This window comes from Lutra lutra, chromosome 3 (genome assembly GCF_902655055.1).
Source record: "Lutra lutra chromosome 3, mLutLut1.2, whole genome shotgun sequence".
Classification (NCBI taxonomy): Eukaryota; Metazoa; Chordata; class Mammalia; order Carnivora; family Mustelidae; genus Lutra; species Lutra lutra.
The window spans coordinates 14,435,577-14,460,415 of NC_062280.1; the positions used below are offsets into that span (position 1 = coordinate 14,435,577).

Sequence of the window (24,839 nt, forward strand, 5' to 3'; positions counted from 1 at the left end):
TGCCTTCGGCTCAGGTCATGATCCTAGCGTCCTGGGATCGAGTCCCACATTGGGCTCCTTGCTCATCAGGGAGCCTGCTTCTCCCTCTGCCTCTGCCTGCCATTCTGTCTGCCTGTGCTCGCTCTCTCTCCCTCTCTCTCTCTGACAAATAAATAAATAAAATCTTTAAAAAAAAAAATGTTTGATAGAATTCCCCTGGGAGGCCTTCTATGTGTGTTCTTATGAAGCATATTTAAATCACACCGTCTCCAACTTTTTTTTATGGTTCAACTATCCTTTTTAAGACTGGGTATAGCTTTTCTCATCTTTTTAGTGATTTAAAGTTTCCTTTTAGTAGTAGAAGAGCATATAATAACTACAAAATATATTGAATTCCATTGTAGAATAAAATAGTTTTGTTTTTTTTTAAAGATTTTATTTATTTATTTGTCAGAGAGAGCGAGGGAGAGAGAGCGAGCACAGGCAGACAGAATGGCAGGCAGAGGCAGAGGGAGAAGCAGGTTCCCTGACGAGCAAGGAGCCCGATGCGGGACTTGATCCCAGGACGCTGGGATCATGACCTAAGCCGAAGGCAGCTGCTTAACCAACTGAGCCACCCAGGCGACCCTAAAATAGCTTTTTTGTTTAGATTGCTGGACCCTGTTTTTTTATGGGTGCTATCCATAAAGAATTTGATCCCATTATTTATTTTAAAGATAGTGCCATGCTCATTAATTCTACTGAATAAAATATGAATCTTTTGCAGGAGGGAAAATTGTGTGTTTTGGACGTCAGTTACTGTTTTGTAATCTGGAGATGTCATTTACAAAGCCATTGACTTAGATAATGCTGAACAGGGTACTATTTGAATAGGCATACACAGGAGAAACAGTTCTTGATTTACAAAAGCATTTATTCCTTTTGGAATCTGTTGTTTGCAGTATTCTTGGTGGCTTCATGATAAACCCCAAGCTTCTGCTAATAAACAATATCCCAGACCTTTTGGTTTCATATCAAGCTGATCTATGATTTTTCAACAGCCCACAATTATACAAAACTGTTTAAGAGTCCTTAAGAGCATTTTTTAAGTGGTTTTGTCTCCTTCTCCTTATTTACTTCTGTAGTTCATTCTGGAGAAATCATTTGATTATCCTATGTTGATTATACCTCAGGATTTAGATAGCCCTGTGCATTGGATTTACTATGTGCCTGTTTTAATAATCTTATCTTTTAATATTTTGGAATAAGGAGCAAGCAGAAAATAATAGCTTATCTTTTGGGTAAACCTTCTGGCCATTTAATATGAAGTACGATTCAAAGATGACAATATGAAATTGCTCTGAAGTTGATAAGATGCCTGTGGTATGTTTGTATTTTGTAGACAAGGGAAAGTAAGTTGAAAACTATCATTTTATTCTGCAGTTTGTTTGGCATAGAGTTTAAGGAGGATTTTTGTTTCTTTAGTATATCTTATGTTATCAGATACTAGAATTTCTAAACTCAGACTTTAAGGGGAGCTGGGACACCAAAAGTATGTGTTGGAGGATAATTCTTTTTTTTTTTTTTTTTTTTGAGTATCATTCACACACAATATTACGTGAGTTTCAGATGTTCAACATAGTGATTTAGATAATTCTTCAGTGGTAACAAAGCAGGAACATTTTGTATCCCACTAATAAAAAGGACAACTCATACATAGAGACTGGTCCTACACTGTGAGCCCCTAGAGAGCAAGAGGTAAGCTCTTTTAAAATGATGGTTGTTGTTGGGGCACCTGGGTGGCTCAGTGGGTTAAAGCCTCTGCCTTTAGCTCAGGTCATGATCCCAGGGTCCTGGGATCGAGCCCCGCATCGGCTTCTCTGCTCAGCAGGGAGCCTGCTTCCTCCTCTCTCTCTGCCTGCTTCTCTGTGATTTCTGCCTGTCAAATAAATAAATAAAATCTTTTAAAAAATACATAAATAAAATAAAATGATGGTTGTTGTGATGCCTGGGTGGCTTAGTCATTTAAGAGTCTGACTTCAGCTCTGGTCATGATCCTCAGGGTCCTGGAACTTACCCACATATTGGGCTCCCTGCTCAGCGAGGAGTCTGCTTGTCCTTCTGCTCCCTCATCCCTGCCCCCATCCTGCTTGTGCTCTCTGTCTCTCTCAAATAATTAAATAAAATCCTTTAAAAAAATGATAGTTGTTGGTTTTTTTCTGCCTAGAATAAAAATAGTGCATATTAATTGTAGAAAATACATTTAGAAAAATTGCTCAAAATCTTTAACATTTTAGTGCATTTTTCTTTTGGTCTTTTTCTGTGCATAAGTATCTTATGGTAAAACATATATAAAACATAGTTTAACATAAAATATCATTAAACCCATGTCAAGAAAGAGAACATCCCAGATGACCCCTGTGTTGTATCTCTTCTTAATCACAACTCCTATTTCCTTCATAAAGATAGCTATTACTCTGACTCTTAGTGATAATCATTTCCTCACTTTTCTTTATAGCTTCTCTATTTTCTAATATATGCCCAAATTTAATAATGTAGTTTAATAGTTCCATTTTTTGAACTTTATATCAGTTAAATCATAATGTCTTCTCTGGTGTCTTGACCCTTCACGCTTTATGGTGTTTTAAAATTTGTGCTATTGAGTAAAGCTATAATTCTTCTGGAAATTTTTGTGGGTTTTTTTTGTCTTTTTAAAAATATAATGAATGCAAGTCACTTCCATTGCTATGTAGTATTCTATTGTGTGGCTATACCACAACTTACTTTTCCATTCTCTTGCTGATAAATATTTGGGTTGTTTCTAATTTTTGTATACTATGAATAAATCAGTTATGAACGTTCTTGAACATATGTCCTAGTTCACATGAAATTTTCCAAAGTATATAACTAGGAGTAAGAATTGCTTAGTCATTGTGTATATGTATCTTCAGCTCTAGTAAGTAAAGTTAAACTGTTTCCAAAGAAGTTGTGCCAATTTGGACTACAAGCAAAAGTATATGAAAGTTCTCTTTGCCAAGACTTTTGTTCATAATAATTTTTCATGGGGTTTAAAAAAGGGAATTAAAAATATAATCCATCACTACCAAATAATTGGGAGGGTTGCAAAAATATTCTAGTGTGTTTCTGCTGCCCAGGAAACAGATGGGCAAGAGCAAATTGTCTAAAAAAAGATCATAGAAATAAACACAAAGATGTCACTAATTATCTTAAATGTAAATGGATTAAGCACTCCAGTTAAAAGACAAAGATAACTGGATTGATTTTAAAACATGAAGATACACACTATATACAAAAATTAACTCAAAATGGATTGGTAACCTAACTATAAAAAGCTAGAAACGGGCACCTGGGTGGCTCAGTGGATTAAGCCGCTGCCTTCGGCTCAGGTCATTATCTCAGAGTCCTGGGATCGAGCCCCGCATCGGGCTCTCTGCTCACTGGGGAGCCTGCTTCCTCCTCTCTCTCTGCCTGCCTCTCTGCCTGCTTGTGATCTCTCTGTCAAATAAATAAAAATAAAATCTTTAAAAAAAAAAAAAAAAGCTAGAAACATAGAACTTTTAGAAAAAAACATGGGGTATATCTTAATAACCTTGGATTTAGCAGTGAATTCTTATATATAACACCAAAATTCAAGTGACAAAAGAAAAAATGGACAATTTGGATATCATCAAAATTAAAAGTTTTGTGCCTTAAAACACATATCAAGAAAGTGAAAAGATAGGCTATATGTTACAACATGGCTGAATCTTGAAAATATGCTATGCTAAAGGAAATAAACTAGCCACAAAAGAACAAATATTACATGATTCCACTGATATGATATATTAAGAGTAGGCAAATTCATAGAGACAGAAAGTAGATTTGAGATCCGGTGGCTGGAAGAAGGGGAGAATAGGGAGTTATTTTTTAATAGTTACCGAGTTCTCGTTGGAGTGATGAAAATATTTTGAAGACAGATAGTGATAATGATTGCACAGTGTTGTAAATGTTATTGATGCCACTCTTTTGTACAATTATGGAGTGGTTAAAAAGGTAAATTTTATGTCTTATATATTCCTCACAATTTAAAAAAATCAATAATATTTCAAAAACCATTGATTAAATACTTTAAATTTTTATTTATTATTTATTTCTTTTTTTGGAGAGGGGGAAGTAGGGGTAGAGAGAGAGGGAGAATCAAGGGAATCTTAAGCAGGCTCCACACCCAGCACAGAGCCTGACATGGGGCTTGAGATCACAACCTGAGCCAAAATTGAGTTACACGCTTGCCCAACTGAGCCACCCAGGTGTCTTGAATTATACACTTTAAATTAATGAGTTGTATGTTATATGAATTATATGTCAACAAAATATTTTAAAAAGACTAATAATCCTACTACTGTTTAGTTATAAGAGATACATCTAAAACATAAGGATACAGAAAGGTAAACAATAAGTTGATGGAAAAAATATTAGCTATATTAGTATCAGATCAAATGGACTTTAAGAAAAACATTACCAGAGACAAGGAGGGTCACATTTTAATGACAGATATTCATTTAACAGGAAGATAGGACAATTTAAAATTTGTATACAGCTAGCAATATAGCTTTGAAATATATGAGCCAAAAATGGATACAACTAAAAAAAGAAAGTCTTAATTATAATAGATTTTAACACAACTTTCTAGTAATTGGTAAGCAGTCAAAAATTTAATGAACAGATATGCCCTACTCAGTGAACAGACAGAAAGATGTTCACAAGCTTATTTTTAAAGGCAATGAAGTATCAATAACAAATTGGGGTCTTAAAGAATTCTTAATGATATAGAGCAGTGTTAATTGAAAAGAACCAGACCACAAAGTTGGATATAGTATTTCCAATCTTGTTTAAAGTATTATCTGTAGATTAGAAAATTCTTTATCGTTGATTTTAAACACTTTGACTAGGGTGTACATCAGTAAGATTTTCTTTGCAATTATCCCTGCTTGAGGTTCACTGATCTTAAATCTATGGTTGGTTGTCTTTCATCAGTTTCAAAAACATCTTGTGCATTATCTCTTTGAGTGTTTCTTATATACTATTTCCTGCCTCTCCTACTGTGTTTCTAATTAATGTATATTAGGCCATTTGATATTGTCTTGTAGATACTGGATTCTATTTTTTCCTCTCTTTTCTCTTTGTGATATAATTTGGATAATCTGTTGATGTGTATTCGAATTTGTTGATTCTTTTGTCAGTGGTATCTTTTCTGCTGATAATCACATCACAAGAATTCTTTAGGTCCACTACCATACATTTAATTTCTAACAATTCCATTTGGCTTTTTTCTAATTTCTCTATCTCATCTGACATTTTCCATCTGTTCATTCATGTGTCCACTTTTTCCACTACTATTTTTTTAAAGATTTTTGTTTATTTGAGAGAGATAGAGCATGTGAGCTGGGGGAGGAACAGAGGGAGAGGATGAAACAGAGTACCCGATAAGAAGGGACCCTGGTAATGTGGGGCTTGATCCCAGGACCCTGAGATTGTGACCTGAGCCAAAGGTAGATGCTTAATTGAGTGAGCCACCCAAGCACCCCTCCACTGTATTTTTAACACACTTTTCATAGTTATTTTTTTTTAAAGATTTTATTTATTTATTTGACAGAGAGATCACAAGCAGGCAGAGAGGCAGGCAGAGAGAGAGGAGGAAGCAGGCTCCCCGCTGAGCAGAGAGCCCAATGCGGGGCTCGATCCCAGGACTCCGAGACCATGACCTGAGCCGAAGGCAGCGGCTCAACCCACTGAGCCACCCAGGCGCCCCTCATAGTTATTTTTTAAGTCTCTGATACTTTCATCATCAGTGGTTGTTTCTGTTGATGACTTCCTTTTTTGACATTGAACCATATTTTCTTGCTTCTTCACTCACATCTTTTGACTTTTGGTTGAATAATGAACATTGCAGATAAAAGAAGAATAGAGTGTAAAATAAATATTATTTATGTTGTGAAAGGGATACACCCTGTTTTGTCAAGCTGCTATAATGAGGACTAAATGAACTCTGTTAGCTGAGCTTTATCTGGGCTTTGTTGTTGCCTCAGTTTGATTCATTTCATTATAGGTTTCAAATGCTCTGAGGGCAAGAGGAACCTTCACCTCAGTAGGATTTGATATCAGTGCTTAATAGGATTTCTCTTAGTTCTCCTTTGCCTTCACTCTTTGGTAAGCCCTATACTCTGGCACTTCAGGAAAGAGCTCTCTCAACTTCAATAGTCCTTACCCAGCCACAGGTGGACACTGTTGTAATCAGTGAAAGCCTGCATGGTCATAAGGTTTACTTTAGCTCTCTTGATCTATTCTCAGGCTTTAGCAGGCCTTTTGTACCTACACATAATGGGGTTCTTTCAGTTTTCGACTTGTGACTACTTGGTAGAGGCCTATAGAAAAGAGTTAGTAGGTATCTGCAAGCTCTGTGTTCACAGTCCCTAGGTATTCTACTATCCAGTACTCTTATGCCTTAAGAATTTGTTAAATGAGCTGTTTCTTTCTACCCACATCTGTGGGTGGTGTCCTCTTCCACTAACTGCATTACCAAGGATAAAAGCAGTTTTAGGTCTCTTCTGTCTTAGAAAGGGGTTGTCACATACTAGCATCTTAATACATTGGCTTCCTTGTGTCCTTAGCTCTTAATGAACTTTAAAGAAAAAGCTATGATTTTGTAGGTTTATTAGGTGTCTTGTTAGGTGTCTTGGCTTATTATTAGGGTGGAAATAAAATTTGTTTGCATCTTTTTACACCCTAAACAAAATTGGAAGTAACTTTTTTCACATTTTAACATATGATGTATTACTTTACCCTATAAAACTTATGTCGACACAAAAATCTGTATGCGAATGTTTATAGCAACTTCATAGCTGCCAAAATTGCAAGAAACCAAGGTGTCTTTCAGTAGGTGAGTGGATAAATGCTGGTACATCCATGCCATGGGATATCATTAGCTGATAAAAAGCAGTGATATTCAGCCACGAAAAGACATGGGGGAAATTTATATGCATATTGTTGAGTGAAAGAAGGTAGTCTGAAAAAGCTACATAATGTATTATTTCAACTATATGACATCCTGGAAAAGGCAAAACTATAGACACAGTAAAAATATCGGTTGCCACATGGGGAGTTAAGGGGGTAGGAGAAGAGTAAATGAAACAAGATGGAATTGGGAGGGAGACAAACCATAAGTGACTCTTAATCTCACAAAACAAACCGAGGGTTGATGGGGGGAGGGAGGGTTGGGAGAGGGAGGTGGGGTTATGGACATTGGGGAGGGTATGTGCTATGGTGAGTGCTGTGAAGTGTGTAAACCTGGCGATTCACAGACCTGTACCCCTGGGGATAAAAATATATGTTTATAAAAAATAAAATTAAGAAAAAAAAAAAGAATACAGACTTTGGAACAACAACAACAAAAAAAATCGGTTGCCAGAGTCCAGTGGGAGGTGGAGTTGAGGAATGAATAAGTGGAGCACAGGACACTTTAGGTTAGCAGAACTACTTTGTATGATACTGTATTGGTGAATACATGGCATTATGCATCTGTTAAAACCCTTAGAACTATACAGCACGAGGAGTGAAAGCTAATATAAACTATGGACTTTCGTAAGTATATCAATAGTGGTTCATCAGTTGTAACAAATACACTACACTGTATCAGTCTGCTCCAGCAGCCATAGGGGAAGAAAAATAATTTTTCTTCTACCCTTCTAGGTTCTTCGCTGAGGGTGTCATGTCCCCTATACCACCATAATGAAAAAGTGTAACAGGGGAAAAACAGGTTTAATAACTTATACACTTCCTGCATACATGGGACATACCCAGAAAACTGAGTAATTCCCTAAAATGGCCCAAGTCGCCACCCCAAATACTATCTCTAGTTAAGCCAAAGGAAGGGGGGTGGAGAGGAGGTTAAGGTAAGACCAGTTATGGTAGGTTACTAGGAAAAGCACAGTAAATGAGTATATGTTTGCTGTGCACATTTAAGTCCATGTCTTCTCTATTGATGAAGGTTGCTAGAGATTTAGTCATCATCCTCCTCTTAGGATGTAAGATACCTTACAAATGGAGATTTTCCTTATAAATGTAAATGTCTCTTATAAAAGGGAAACTTCCTATTTTTCAGAGTTTCTTTGGTGTTTCTTAAAAATATCCAGCTCAAGTTAGTCATGCCAAAGAGGCTTATTTTGGGGGTACTGTATTCTGCTACCCTTCACAGCCACAACAAAATAGAATTGACTGTGTGGCTTAAACAACAGAAATCTATTTCCTCACAATCCTAGAGGCTAGAAGTCCAAGATTAGGGTGCTACCATGGTTAGGTTGTATTGAGAACTCTCTTCCTGGTGTGCAGATGGCTGCTTTCTCACTGTTTCCTCACATGGTAGAGACAGAGAAAGCAAGCCCTCTGGTAGCTCTTCCTATAAGGCCACTAATCCTGTCATGAAGTCCCCACCCCCCTGTCCTCATCTAAACCTCATCCCAAGGGACCCATCTCCAAAAATCATCACCTTGTGGGTTAATGCTTCAACATATGAATTTTAAGGGATCACAGTTCAGTCCATAGTACATTTTGTTTATTCATTCATCAGTTTATGAACATTCATGTTGTTTCCACTTCGGGTTATTATAATTAGTGGTACCATGAAAATTCCTATAGAAGTGTTTGTTTGAATACTTGTTTTCAATTCTTTGGGGTATGCCTAGGAGTGGAATTGCTAGGTCTTATGGTAATTCTATGTTTAACTTTTTGAAGAACTTCCAAAATGTTTTCTACTGCATTTAATGATAATTCAAATTATAATTTTTTTTAATTTTAGCCACTCTAGTGTGTGTGACTTGATATCTCATAGTAAAATGAGTTTTTATATGTAGCTTTCTTCCTATAACTTATTTTGTATGTTGGAAGTAGGTACAATTATCATTATGTTGAAGTCTATTAAAATCCAATAAGTACTGAAGAAAAGCCAAATAACTTGCTAAATGCCACTGAGAGAGTGGTGTTGAATCAAGATTTAAAACCAAATGTGATTCCAAAGATTGTTCTCTTAAATATTCTATTATTCTGCCTGTGCTGTTCCATGATATAATAGATATTCAAATAATAAGCACAACCAACAGGTGTTTCAGTGCTGTAAACCTATATAAGATCATTTGTGTGGTTAAAAATATATAATTTGCAATTATCACAGATTTATTAATTTTTCTTTAATTTCCTTTGATGCAAAAACATTGATTTCACTATATATTGACACAGCCTTTCTGTCAATATTTAACAAACTACTGAAAAAAGATGACTGTGTTTTTAAATTTGTCTTATTTTAGGTCCACCTCATTCATTTAACCGAGATGAGACAATAATCATTGCTTTGGCATCAGTCTCTGTATTAGCTGTTTGATAGTTGCCTTATGCTTCGGATACAGGATGCTGACAGGTAAAAATATTACCTTTTTTCCTATTGTTTATTAAATACACCATTTAATCGGAATCAGTTTTCTCCTTTTTAAAAATCTCTGTGCTCCCATCCTTATCTCTTAGCAAACATTTTTCCTGGTTTTTGTGAAAAGTTTCAAAAATATCCAAAATACCTCTCACCCAGCTTCAATGATTATCACATCTATATATCATCCATAGCCCTGCTTACCACATCCTTACGTGGTAGTGGGTTATTTTGAAGTAAATCACATATATCATTTATCTGTAAAAAAAACTTTTTAGTATTATCTCTGAAATATAAGGACTAACCACAATACCATTTTTCACATCTAAATAAATAAATAAATAAGTCTTTAGTATCATCAACTGTCCAGTCAGTTCTACTGAACTTTAGGTTTGATGAGCTTTTTAGGAAATCAGTACCCATTCATTCATTTGAATAACTGTAGTAAAACCTTGAATGTTTCTGCAATATTTTAAACAAGGTCTGTTGTTGGAATTATCTCCCAAAATTCAGCTTTAATATTATTATTCATCATTCTTCTTTTATAGATGGACTCTTAGTTTAGTAAATAGTTTTACTCTTGGTGACATTGGGCATAAATCTTGCTGCCTTCCCTTTTGTAGCTCTTCTTTTTAACTAAATATAATAAAAAAGTATAATAAAGATCTTCATTTTAAGGGAACCATATCTTGGTAACTTCTTTTTCCCACTCTAATAGGAGACCGTAAGCAAGGTCTTCACAGTATGAACATGATGGAGGCAGCAGCATCAGAACCCTCTCTTGACCTAGATAATCTGAAACTGTTGGAGGTAAGATTGTTCTTAGATATTATGGTCTGTTCTTTCTGCTCTCATAGTACATCTGAGACAGTAACTTTATTCACTCACTACATCATTCATCCATTTATTCCACTAACATTTATTAACTATCAGTTTAGTGCCAAGGCCTATTTTAAGCACTGAGGATATAGGTGAACAGTACAGATAGTCTCCTTGAGGCTTATATTTTTTTTTCTCTTTTTTAAGTTTTATTTATTTGAGAAAGAGAGCCGGGGGGTGGGTGCAGAGGGAGAGGAGAGATAGAATCTCTAGAAGACTCCTGCTGAGCTCAGAGCCCTATGCACCATGGCGCTCCATCCCAGAACCCTGAGATTATGACCTGAGCAGAAATCAAGAGTCAGCCGGCCACTTAACTGACTGAGCCACCCAGGCTCCCCTTGCGGTTTCTATTCTAATGGGAAAAGAGTCTACGAACAGGTTAAACAAATAAATGTATATTATTTCTAGTAGTAGTAGTAAATGTTATAGAGAAAAGTAAAGCAGATAAGATAAAAATATGGAAAGGGAGTTGGTAAAGAGAGTATATTTAGAAAGGAGACAGTATATTTAGGAAGGGGATGATCTTTGAGTATAGACTGCATTGATATGGGAATAAAGAGATGAGGTTCTGAAAAGAATATGCTTTCAAGCAATCCATAATATATGCCTAATGAATATTCCTTGTCTTTGCATATATTATGTATTTTTATAGGTACATACAACTGTTATGTATTATGTTGGATTTAATTTTCATTTTGTAATATCTCAGAACCTATGTTAAAGTCTTACCATGATGAATATTTTTATGATCATTACTAGAATAAGTAAACTATGATCCCCAAACTAGAGACTATTAAATAATATATATGATAGATTTGATTATATAAAACATTTTAGGAAACTTCTGTTTAGGAGAAAAGTACAATACACAAAGTTAAAAGATTCCAAAAAAGCATTTCAGCACATGAAAAAGAATTGTTCAAGAGCTGGTATAAATCAATAGTCAAAACAATCCATAAAAAATGGACAAAAAACATGAAGTGCCAATTCACAAAGGAATTAAGTGTAACTTTTAAACATATAATAAGATGTCCAATTTATTAAATTGAAAAAAAATACTAATTAAAACCATAGAATATTATCTTGGGCTGAGTAAAACACTCCCAGACATTGCTGATTTAACTATATATTGATACAATGTTTCTAAAGGGCATTTTATCTGTTATAATTTTAACCTAAAAATAGTGAATGAAATATAATGAAAATCCTTAAATAAATGATAGTAAATTCTTAACCTGTTTCAGTAAAGTGAAAGAAATATCCAGAAGCCAAAAATGAAGATGCACATGGGTTGCATTTTGCTGATTCTATTTTTTTTATTGTGTCCTGGATATTAAGAGTGTTACATTGTGGATACCCTATGTTATGTTAGGCTTTTCTTTCTTTCTTTCTTAAGATTTTATTTATTTATTTGAAAGTGGGGGGGGGCACCTGGATGGCTCAGTTGGTTAAGTGGCTGCCTTTGGTGCAAGTCATGATCCCAGGGTCTTGGGATTGAGCTCTGCATCCGGGTCCCTGCTCAGCGGAGAGCCTGCTTCTCCCTCTCCCTGCTGCTCTGCCTACTTATGTTCTCTCTCCTTCTCTCTAATAAATAAATAAAATCTTAAAAAGGGAGAGAGAGAATGAGTGAGAGGGAGAGCATGAACAGGGAGAGAAGCAGACTTCCCTGCTGAGCAGCAAACCTGACATGGGGCTCAGTCTCAGTACCCTGGGATCACGACCTGAGCTGAAAGCAGACACTTAACCAACTGAGCCACTCAGGTGCCCCCTGTTAGGTTTTTTCTAAAGTGTGTATGTTTCCATTGTTTGTTTTAATAGGCAGTTAACTTGGTTGGATATGCTGCAAACTCATCTCTTAGGCAAAAGCTCAAAATCTCAGCACACTTATTTTATCTTTAGCTGAAATTGGTCTCGTGTATTCGCTGGGTTTCCCCCTCTCTCACTCTCTTTTTTGGGATTCTTCCTTCACTTTCCAGAATCTGTGGTTGCCCTTAATTCTGTCCTCTGGTTCCTAGGGCCAGAATGATTATGGATTTTCTATTACAGTTCTAGCTCTCCTGCAGAGTCTGCTCTCAGACTAAGAGCTTATAAAAATGGGTAGTTCAGGGGCACCTGGGTGGCTCAGTGTAAGCCTCTGCCTTCGGCTCAGGTCATGATCCCAGGGTTCTGGGATCGAGCCCCACATCGGGCTCTCCTCTCAGCAGGGAGCCTGCTTCCTCCTCTCTCTCTGCCTGACTCTCTGACTACTTGTGACCTCTCTGTCAAATAAATAAGAAATATCTTTAAAAAAAAAAATGGGTAGTTCACCCTAGGCATTCCTTTCTAAGTGTTGACTCCCAGAATCTACTTCCTTTATGTTCGTTCTCTAGCACTTTCAGATTTCTTTTTAAAATTTTGTTCAGGGGCTCCTGGGTGGCTCAGTGGGTTAAGCATCTGCCTTTTGCTCAAGTTATGATCCTGGGGTCCTGAGGTTGAGCCCCATGCTGGGCTCCCTGCTTAGCATGAAGTCTGCCGGTCCCATTCCCTCTGCCCCTCGTGCTCCCATTCTCTCTCTCTCTTTCGCTCTAATAAATACATTAATTAAAAAAAAATTTGGGGCACCTGGGTGGCTCAGTGGGTTAAAGCCTCTGCTTTCAGCTCAGGTCATGATCCCAGGGTCCTGGGATCGAGCCCCGCATTGGGCTCTCTGCTCAGCGGGGAGCCTGCTTCCTCCTCTCTCTCTGCCTGCTTCTCTGCCTACTTGTGATCTCTGTCAAATAAATAAATAAAATCTTTAAAAAAAATTAAAATGAAATTTTGTTCAGAGTTCATAGTTGTTATCTGTGGGAGGGCTGGATGTGGTAGGACCTTCCTGAGCCATATGAGATATGGAGTTTATTAGTTTCTTGACATTGAAGTAATTTAAACTATAAGCAATAGAGAGCTGTAGTCTACATTTAGATTTATACTTTTCTAGAAAATTTGATTTTTCAGTTGTGATATGAATTAATATCTTGCTTTCTTCAAAACAAATTTATAGCTGATTGGCCGGGGTCGATATGGAGCAGTTTATAAAGGTTCTTTAGATGAGCGTCCAGTTGCTGTAAAAGTGTTTTCCTTCGCAAACCGTCAGAATTTTATCAATGAGAAGAACATTTACAGAGTGCCTTTGATGGAACATGACAACATTGCTCGCTTTATAGTTGGAGATGAGAGAGTTACTGCAGATGGACGCATGGAGTATTTGCTTGTGATGGAGTATTATCCCAATGTAAGTTCTTTATAAAAATTAAAGTGACATTTATATTAGCTGTCAATCAAATTTTCAGGACTACTGTTCTGTAAAGCACTGGTGGTTTGCAGCTGGTTATTAATGGTCTGCAGTGAGATAAGGATCTCACATCAGAATGTGAATCAACTAAGTCACTGGTTAACTGTTTAATTCATCTGTCTCTGTCTCTTTCTCCCTCTCAGCAAGAGTTTCTTGATGAAGGAAACAGTGTTTTGATTGACATTCATTCTGGTACAAGCTCCTTATCCCTGTCTGGTTATAAATAGTTTGTAGAAGAGCACCTTGAATAACACTGACACATATATATTTATGAAAGCTTTCTGTTTTATACTTGTAAAACAAAAGAATATAATTTGTATTTGTACTGGTAAGAGATACATTATGAAGAAACAGTCTAAAAAACTTTTTTCTACCTTAGTTTGGTAAAGGAGCATTTAATGTGAAATAATCTTTTATACTTTTTAATATTGGAGAAATAAAAATTAATAATGTTTAAATTATCCTTTCATTCTCTCCTCCCCTCTCTCACAGAAATGTCTCTTTTGAGATATTGAAATGTCATAGTTCATGAGGTCTTCATGGAATCCTAACCTACTTAAAAACTTTATAAGGCTGTTGCTAATTTATCTTGTCCTGTACAGGTAAATTAATTCCTTTTTTTTTTGTATGTGTTTTTTTTCCTTTATATAGGGATCTCTGTGCAAGTATTTGAGTCTCCATACAAGTGATTGGGTCAGCTCTTGCCGTCTGGCTCATTCTGTGACTAGGGGACTGGCTTATCTTCATACAGAATTGCCACGAGGAGGTAAGACAATGAAAAGAAGACGAATGACACCCATATAGGGTCAAAATTCACAAAGAAATTTTACTCATATCTTCAAACTAAGAATATATTTTATTTAATAGCTGATTTATTATTAAACAGCTATTTGAAAGATCTGGCATGATGAAATGGGTTTGAAATGTAATAAGAATAAGAAAAAGAACTTAAAGACTCTAGAGAGGTCATGGATCTTATTGAGATTTTTATTAAAGCTCTGATCACCTTCTTAGAAAAGATACATGCATAGTATACTTTTAAGAATGCTCTTTTGATTCTAATGGTTCACAGACCCTTTAAAATCATCATGCACTTAGGTTAAAAACCTCTTAGCTTAAAAACCTCTTAGCTAGGGTATACTACATTTCCTTGCATTTAATTGCTTATTTAAATGAAATATAGTACATTGCCAATTCTTTACTGTTAACATCATATGGACTTTATTCTGTGGTTGGTTGGTCTTGAGTATAAAACCTATGTGTATCTTTTTATAATTCAGTGTTTCTCTTAGCTAGAATTAGGTTTGGTCAAATCTGTCAGAGGGGAAAATAACAGGCTTTAATAAGAATGAAAATTTTTTTTCCCATGTAAGAATTTAGAGAGAGGTGGTCTAAGATTGGCTTGGCAGCACCATAGTATTATTGGAGCCTTATTATTATCTCTTTCATCATTCCTTATATATGGCTAACGTTTCCAAGGTCACCTCATTGTCCATCATGCTATATATCCGCTAATTAGTAGGAGAAAGAAAGGGAAGGTAGAAGGAATTATACCCTTCTGCCTCCAGAAGTCCTACTCTTATACTTATGTTTTATTTTCCAGAACTTAATTCACACTTAACTACTGCATTTATCTTCAAGAGATGCTGAAAATACAGTTGTTATTGTTATTGTTGTTGTTTTTAAGCTGGGTGTGTTGGTATCTCAAATAATATAGGATTCTGTTACTGAGTAGAAAGAAGAAAATGCATGGTGGGGATTTCCTAACTGTGTGGTTGTATTCTTTGCCATAACTACAGTTTTCTTTAGCACCTGTGTGCATTTTCGCTCCTTGTTCAAAGTATCTCTTTAATTCATTTACTTTCATACTTTGTTTCAAAATACACCTCCCATCATAAGCTTGCTTCAAAACTAAATCTTTGTGCTTTCTCAAGCTTTCATCCCTTATGGGATTTTCTTGTCATACTATAGCCCAGAATATTGCTTTTCCAGTTTCTCTGACCTCTGTAGATAAGAGAATCGTTAACATATCAATTTCTTAGATCTTTGTTCTATTCTGTAATAGCATGGATCATCTTTTCTAGCTGCTGCTTCATATATAAATAATTTCTCCTGAATAATTTATCACTTCATTTATCCTGACATCTTGCTTTTCCTGAATACAGAATTGACTAATGTTATTGCCTATGTCAGCAATTTGATGTGCTTATTCTAGTGCTTTAGCACATTAACCATTTGGACTGTGTTTCCTTACTCTTAAATATTATTGTAATTCATTTAAAGAGCTGGCTTAGCACAGAATTTAAAATACCACACTAATCCTCCTTTTTAAGACTTGCATGATTCAGCAAGGTTTCAAGTCAAACATTGGCTGAAAAGAATGATTGCCATCAAATAAGAGTTTTATTTAATGTAGATGTTGCTCTCAAATATTACCTAATATTATCTTTTAAACTAGTTAACCTCTTTTTTTAAACTGTGTGCATGTGTGTATATTTGTATGTATATATATATACATATATATATTTTTATATAAAATATATGCTATTGCAAAAAACGTTAGTACCTATTTGATTTTTTTTCATGATTTTATTTATTTGACAGAGACGGAGAGAGCAGGAATATGAGCAGGGGGAGTGGGACAGGGAGAGCAGACTTCCCGCTGAGCAGGGAGCCCGATGTGGGGCTCAATCCCAGCACCCCGGGTTCATGATCCAAGCTGAAGGCAGACACTTAATGACTAAGGCACCCAGGCACCCCTGATTTTTAAAATATTGGAAATATGCTATAATATTTCAAAACATTTACAGTGTTATTTCACTCTTTTTTTCAGAGAATGCTGTTTTTCCCAGTATCTTCAGATGTAACTTTGCTATTTAGCATAGAAATTTTATAGTAAGGAATAATACTATTATTATTTATTCAGCTGTTTTTTGCTTCAGAACAAATGAGGAGTTGAACCTGTTTATTTATTTGTAATTGTCTTTCTTATGAATTTTTTCTTTAGAATGTCTATGAAACTTGTTACCATATTATCCCCAGAAAAATCTAACAAAGACCATATAGCTCATAGATCACTCAAATATAAACAGAAAATTACTATTAACTAGTACATCCTTCCAGGTCCTTTGTGTGTGGGTGTGTATATGTGTGTGTGTATAAATACCCACAGAGAGACTTTTTTATTCAGGTTTTATTTTTTAACACAATTGAAATAATATGTCCTGCTTTTCTTTGAGATATTTGCCTATCACAGTGCTGCTTCCCAGGGCAAAATCACTGTATATTTTGCTCCTTTCTCTTCATCCCCTACCCCCAAATAAAAAGGATTAAAAGGTATACCGAGGAGAGCTTTAAGGGGAAAAGTCTCTCAAAGGGCAGTCTATAGTTCTACCTCTTGAATTGGTGATAAATCCTAATCTTGTTTCCTCTCTTCCTTTTCTTCTCTCTCTCTTACCTCTTTTGTTCCCCTTCTCCATTTCTTTTTTTTCTCATTACAAAGAAGAAAGTACTATCCTGTTTTCCTCTCTGTCTCACTGATTTGTTCATTGCCCATTCTCCCCATTATTTGCCTGGTTTCCCCTAAGTATGAGATCTTTTAGTTTAAGTATTGATTTGGGGTTAATATACAAATATTTTCCAAATATAGAAACATTTTTATATCTCTATTAATTTCATATATAAATATCACCTCGAGATTATACCATATATACTAGTATTATGGTTTTATGCAGAATAAGAAATGCAACTCTTCTAGGGGTTGAACGAATCATGTTAGTACAAACTTTAGAAAGCTGGACCATGAACTGAAAGGGAGAAAATGAGCAGGAAAGATCAATGATAACTACCATTTTTTAGATCCATGGTAACTACTATTTTTTCCTCCAGTTGTGCTGTGTGCTCTTTTTTTTTAAATGTATATCAAAGAAATGTATATCAAAGAAACTTTTTAGTTTCACTGCTGGTGAAATTGCAATCTGGTTTTCATTAATGAGAATAATGACTAAATGCTGAGCCTATTTGTACCTAAATATAAATACTCAGTAAACTTATTATTGACTTTGTTCTGATTGCTCTGTTTTTTTTTTATACCTAGAGAGTTATTTTAAGTTTAAGAAATTGTGGTATAGAATTTTTTTTCAATTCAAGAACTATAGTTTTGCTGAATAATATTTATATAAGGTTTCCTTATAGAGAGGGAAAAATACATTATGCTTTTCATGAGGTGCCTTAGGTTAGATACATGTGTGCCAACTCTTTTAAATTTAGGTAAAACATATTCTGTTTTTGCCTTCATGGAGCGTATGGTCTAGTGATAATAGAATGAATATAATAGTGCTTTGCTTCTCTGTAAAATAAGAAAATAGGTTTTCACATCTTGCTGAGAGATAGCAGCTCCTCTCCTCATTCTCCAGGTCCATTGGAAAACTATTCCTAGTTTGATTTGAAGAACTGAGGTGGGCTTAGAGACAGGGCTAAACCTGAGGACAGAACTGGGATGTTCCGTCACAGGTTTGATCTGTTAAGCCATAGGAGAATAGTACAACATACGTTTACAAATTTTGGAGCCATCTCAGTTTTTCACTGATACTTATTTTAGACAAGCTGACTTTAAAAAATTTTTATACTAAATATTTCTTTCTCTGTTGCCTCCTTTTACTACCCTAGAAATGAAGAGAAAAAAACCAAGTGTGTGTTAAAATAAGAAGCAATAGGATGTTGGCTATTAGCTTGCAGCTAAATATTTAAAGCTTAATTAATTATACATGCAACAGTAGTTTATGTTGCAAAATATAGTGAAAATAGTAATGATTATGAGTTGAAACTTTGCTTTCTTGTTTCCTTTTTTGTTATTAGAAAATTAATGTTCAGAAAAATGATACAATCATCTATATTTATGTAGTCCCTATTATATGCATGCTTACTTTATGTCCAAGAGTGCTATTTAAGCATTAATAAATACTTGAAATTATCTAAACAGATCATTATAAACCCGCAATTTCCCATCGAGATTTAAACAGCAGAAATGTCCTGGTGAAAAATGATGGAACCTGTGTTATTAGTGACTTTGGATTATCCATGAGGCTGACTGGAAATAGACTGGTACGCCCAGGGGAAGAAGATAATGCAGCCATAAGTGAGGTGAGTGTATACAAAAGGTATAACTCTGACATACCTTGGGAACATAATGAATGGCATTAAAAAAATCAAGACAGGACAGTTACCCTTACATGCTACCAATTCAGCATGTTAAGAATTACAAAATTAAAAAATATAAAAGACATTATATGAAGTTTATCAGTTATTTATGGAAATCACTGCCATTCCAACTCATGTTTGACAAGTATTCGGAGGAAGTGTTTAGGAACTGACTTTTGAAGGAAGAGTAACATTGTCAGTTTGAGATAAGACAGTCATCTTCTGATAATCACTATTAAAATGTGGAACACATCCTTCCTAACCTTTTTCTCTGCATTCACATACATATGTCTATGTGTGTGTGTGTGTGTGTGTGTTTATATATATTATATATTTATGTATAAATAAATATATAGATATAGATTTTTTTTAACTTAAAACAATTTTTAGGGGTGCCTCAGTAGCTCAGTTGGTTGAAGGTCTGACTCTTGATTTCAGCTCAGGTCATGATCTTTAGATGGTGAGATTGATCCCTGCCTCGGGCTCTATTGTCAGCATGGAGTCTGCTTAAAATTCTCTCTCTTCCTCTCCCTCTACCCCTCCCCCTGTTTTTGTGCTCTCTCCTTAAATAAATAAATAAAATCTTTAACATTTAAAAAAAAATTTTTAAATGTTAAATGGTACATGTTGTTGTATAGTTTTCTCATTGTGTCTTAGAAATGTTTCTGCATTGACATACATAGGATGGTGTAGTGCATTCTTCTTGATTGATGAATAGTATTAAGTAGGATGGATTTCCCATAGTTTAATTATTCAAGAAGGGCATTTTATAGGTAAAAAATTTGGTATAGAAGGTTTCAGTGACATGTTTAGGGTCAAATAACATATCATTGACATGAAATTTATGTACAACTTCTGATCTAATGTATGGCTTTCAGAATATGCTACATTCTGCCCTGAAAAATATCACTGTAATTTAACAGGTTGGCACAATCAGATATATGGCACCAGAAGTCCTAGAAGGAGCTGTGAACCTGAGGGACTGTGAATCAGCTTTGAAACAAGTAGACATGTATGCACTTGGACTCATTTATTGGGAGATATTTATGAGATGTACAGACCTTTTCCCAGGTAGGAGAATTGCTATCAAAAATTGATATATGTTTTAAAGTGAAGCAGTTATATCTTCTTTTTCTACCTATATTAAATAAGTCAACATTTTTGCTTTTACTTTCATTTAAACCTTTAGTTCATTGCCATCTAGTGTTCAGAAACATCATTAGCAGAAGGATGTCAATCAGGAAAAATTTTTAAAAGGACTTATAGTTTTGCATCTGAGTGCAGTTTAATTAATTGCTCATAATAGCTTATCTGTGTTTAGTTTGGTCTCTGATTGCTTTAACAGTCATGGTTGTCCTTATCCACCCTCTGAGCGTTTGATAAGCTACACTTTGAATGTTTCCTCAATTGACCCAAGTAAAAAATTAGAAACAATGAATTAACCATTGAAACACTTTTTTCTTTCTTTTTCCTTTATTTTTTTCCTTCATTTTTTTATTTTTTCATTCTCCATTCTTTTTTTGTTGTTGTTGTTAAGATTTCATTTATTTGACAGAGATCACAAGTAGGCAGAGAGAGAGGGGGTAGGTAGGCTCCCTGTTGAGCAGAGAGCCCAATGCGGGACTCGATCCTGTGGCTTGATTCCAGGACCCTGAGACTACCTGAGCCAAAGGCAGAGGCTTAACCCAGTGAGCCATCCAGGTGCCCCTTCATTCTCCATTCTTGACTTTGTGCTTTCCTTCCTTTCTTTTAATGAAAGAACACTCATATAATATGAATGCTTATTTGAGGCTTATTTGAATTAGCCAAATGATTTTATAGTTTTTATATTTTTGTTAGAATTATATGTCCTTATTGTCCTATAAAAACTTTAACAATCAATATATGCATTGCATTCTTCTAGATGATATACAAAATGATTTGATATATATATAGCTTCTATCTTATAGGAATAACACCATTAAAAGCACAGGAAAAGGAAAACAGTCAATTGAATCAGCATTAGACAAATTATGAAATGGAACTATTGAATAAAAACAAGGATTAGTGGTAGGGTTGAATTTTTTGGCTTTAAAACTTTGAAGCATTTAATAGTTTATAATTCTAAAAATAAAATAAGTTAATAATTATTTAGATTGACTACAGGTCCATCAGTTATTATTTAGAAGCATTTTTCCCTCTTTAATTGGAAGTACGGAGTACTCAATTGAAGTATTTTTCTGGACATAGCAAAACTGCAGTAGTATCACACATATTATTGGAACTTTTGAAACTTTTTATTTCTATTATTGGAATTTGGCCACAGATTTTTTTTTTTAATACCTCCTAATCCAGAATATTTTGTTTTTTAGAAGCATGTCTGACTAAAATGATTCTTATACCAGCATTAGTATATTGCCATCAACAACAGTTTTTGGACAACTACTGCAGTCAGAATAACTATTGCTTTTGGTCTGATAAATACTAAAGAGCAGTATCAAGTATTTGAAAAGGGAAAGGCAGAGTGCCTTGGTGGCACAGTTGGTTAAGCATCCAATTCTTAGTTTTGTCTCAGGTCGTGATCTCAGAGTCCTGAGATTGAGCCCCACATGGGGCTCCATGCTCAGCATGGAGTATATTTGAAGGTTCTCTGCCTCTCTCCCATGCTCACACTCTCTCTCTCTCTCTCTTAAATAAATCTTTAAAAAAGAAGAAAAAAGAAAAGGGAAAGGCAATTCAATCTTATTTGCAGATTATTTTAGTAACATGTAGGATGAATTGAAATAGAAAGAATAAAAGGCAGTTTAAAAAGGGAAAAGACAGGCGCCTGACTGACTCAATCAATAGAGCATGTGACTCTTGCTCTCTGGGTTGCAGCCAAGAGTTTGAGTCCCATTTTGGGAGTGGAGATTACTAGAAAAACAATAGTTAAAAACAGGGAAAAGAAATAAGGCGTTACTGCTTAATGGATACATAGTTTCCGTTTGGGAAGATGGAAAACATTCTAGAGATGGGCAGTAGCGATGGTTGCACAACGTTATTAATGTACTTGTTGCCAGAGGACTAACTATATGCTTAAAAATTGTTAAAATGGTAAATATGATAATAAAAATGAAGGAAAAAAACAAGAGTTGCTATAAGAGATCCTATAATCTTGGATATGGAAATTGACAAGAAAAGTCATGTGTAAGAAAATGTAGAGGAGAAATCTGTCATTCTGCTTAGCTATTAGAAGAAAATCTAATTGGGAAATACTCAGAGATCAAAGAAATAGGGTGGCAGCCAGGAACTTAGGGAAAAATATTGGTTTACATTGGAAAGGTGAGTTAGTTATGGAGACTTTTGGATGGGGTATTGATGGGACAAATGAAGAAAAAAATTTTAAAGAATTTTTTAAAATTAGGAGGATTTGAGAGAATTTAAAGTGTTTTGGAAATTATCTATATACAGATGGTAAATGGGAAGTTATGAGTGAATGCTCTTTCCTAAGAGAACAAATTAAGAACGCAAAAAAATTGAGCAATGAAGACTGCATATTGGGGGACCTCCCTGTACCAGTAGCTTAGTTAAGAAGACCATTGGTCAGAAAAATAGTGAGAAAAGTAAGAAACAGTATCTTGGAAGTTAATGTTAGAAAATGTTAAGAACTCATATTGATAGCAGTAGTTGTAATATGAAGTCAAAAGGAAATAGAACTGAGGAATGATTTTTGAATTTGAATTGGAGGATGTCATTAGTATTCTTAGAGGAGATTCTGTGGAATAGAGAAGACAGAAATGTTACAGAGTATGGGAAGGAAAAGTATTAAGACAGCATAGGAAGAAGATTTAGGGTACTCTTAAAAATTTTAACAATGAAATAGGAGGGAGTTGAATAAAAAGGATCCCCAAAACATACTAATCAGCATAGAATAGCATGTTATAATGATACAATTCTTGGAAAACATTTTTTCAAACTTTTATGATATACCTCCAAATGCAGTACATGCTATATTATTAAATGTAAACATTATGTTACGTAGACTGACTCTCTGTAAAATATTTGCAAAATAAAGGAATTAGGTGTCTGTATTACAAAAAAGGAGTGAAATACTGCAATATTTATAAAAAGAAATATGGAAGGAAGAAAGAAAATAAGAAAGCAAGAGAAAAAAAAAGGAGAACAAGCATAATTTAAGAAGGGAACTAGAAAGTTCCTAATGCTTAGAGACATAATTAATAAATAGCAAATGAGGTGAGAAGAATAGTATCTGATATTCTTAGACATTTGATCTGTTTTGGACAGTTTGAAAGAAAATGGGATTATAAAACTTCCCTTGAGCAATCTACTGATTATAAAGTTTTAAGGAAATCCAGTAAGACTAATAGAATTCATGATGATGATGATGTCACTGACATTCATTTCTTTGTATCTCTAGTGGCTAATACTAAGTTAGCTCCAAATAAGTATCTATTAAACAATTAGATTTAGAGCCATGAAAATTTATTAGAAAATTGACAGTTCTTAATGTCACTTCATTTACAAAGTAAGATTGTTCATCACTTTTATTTAGCAGGTTTTCTAATTTTATTTTAGACCTGATTAAAACAAATAAGTAAAATTGTGTATTTTTAATTATTCTGAACCAGCATTTGGGAAAAAATAAGCAATAGTACTTAGAAGATATCTATGTGTGTTGTGTTTATGTCTCAGAGAGACAGATAAGATATACTAGTAAATATCTTAGCGTTCCCAGATACTGTGGGTTGAGGTTTTATCAAATGAGGTTTCATGAATGAAAGTGATACACTAGCAGGATTGAATCTTTCAGTTTTGTCTTTCAAGTTCAATATTGATGGCAATAAGTATCTGCTTAAATGTTTAGAGTATGTGAAAATATCGATAGCATAATATAGATATTGTATAGATAGCATAATATTCCAAAATTTGGGGGTTGTACTGCACAAATTATAGAATTAACCTTTGTAATATAATCTTTCTTAATATTGGAGGAGGGCAATTGTTTACATGTTGTTTTGAATATCCAAATTGAAACAAAAATTAAAAACATGTTTATAAAGTACTTTCTATCTGGGTCATTATAACTTTTATATTATCTCCATGTGAGTGAGATAAGGAAGACAGCCATTGCCATTTTGCTGACAGGAAAATTAAAACAGAATAAACGACTTTTCCAGGGTCTCCTCAGTGGCTTAGTCAGTTAAGCATCTGACTCTTGATTTTGGCTCAGGGTTATGAGATCAAGCCCCGTGTTGGGCTCCACACTGAGTGTGGAGCTTGCTTGATTGTCTGTCAGTCTGTCTGTCTCTCAAAATAAGTAAATAAAATAAATGACTTTTTCTGGAGAAAGATGAAGCCAGGATTAGAGTTTAAGTGCCTTATCCTACAGTCTGGTGTTCTTCCTTCTAATTTATCTTGTCATTTTAATGGGGTGGAACTGGTGCCAGGAGACAGGAAGAATCTCTCTCCTGTGTTGTTTGTCAAGATTTTGACTAGACCATTGGTTTTCTGACTGTTGGTCCCAGAGACCTTCTGTATGGTCAATATGTTTATTAAGTTTAATTTAATAACATTTTGTAAAAATCACGAGCTTTTCATCAGAAGCAACTAATTGTGCTTACTTGGTGATAAATAGGGTTATTAAACAGTGGTAGAATAGTTAATGATACTTAAAAATCCTTGATCTAGATACTGTTTCTTAAGAGGATTTTTTAAAAATATCAATATATTGATCTTTCTATTATGGCCATTATCATAAAAATTTTTGTGACATTTGATACAATCTGGCTGGACTATAATAGAGCTGGTGACATATTAAGACAGGATGACTATACATCCTATATGCTTATATTTGGTTGTACAGACATGTGTTGTACTAGATCTTGGACTTTTTCCTCATATTCACCTCCCTTGATCCTTATATGGGATAAGAATTCAGCATTTTCAAGTATTAAGTACAACTTATATATATAATAACCCCCAATTTAGTAATACTAGAAACCATTTAAAAATAGCTATGTCCACTGTTGAAACTACCACTTG

General features: G+C 34.8%; 1 protein-coding gene across 1 annotated transcript in view; it reads left to right on the top strand.

Moving 5' to 3' along the window:
* Positions 1 to 24,839, top strand: part of BMPR2 (bone morphogenetic protein receptor type 2) — a 212,487-nt gene that overhangs the window by 151,322 nt on the left and 36,326 nt on the right. Inside the window, 7 exon segments of the mRNA XM_047720771.1 lie at positions 9,315 to 9,380; positions 9,383 to 9,424; positions 10,149 to 10,240; positions 13,329 to 13,559; positions 14,271 to 14,385; positions 18,601 to 18,761; positions 19,742 to 19,889. Coding sequence (XP_047576727.1) covers positions 9,315 to 9,380; positions 9,383 to 9,424; positions 10,149 to 10,240; positions 13,329 to 13,559; positions 14,271 to 14,385; positions 18,601 to 18,761; positions 19,742 to 19,889 — 855 coding nt within the window.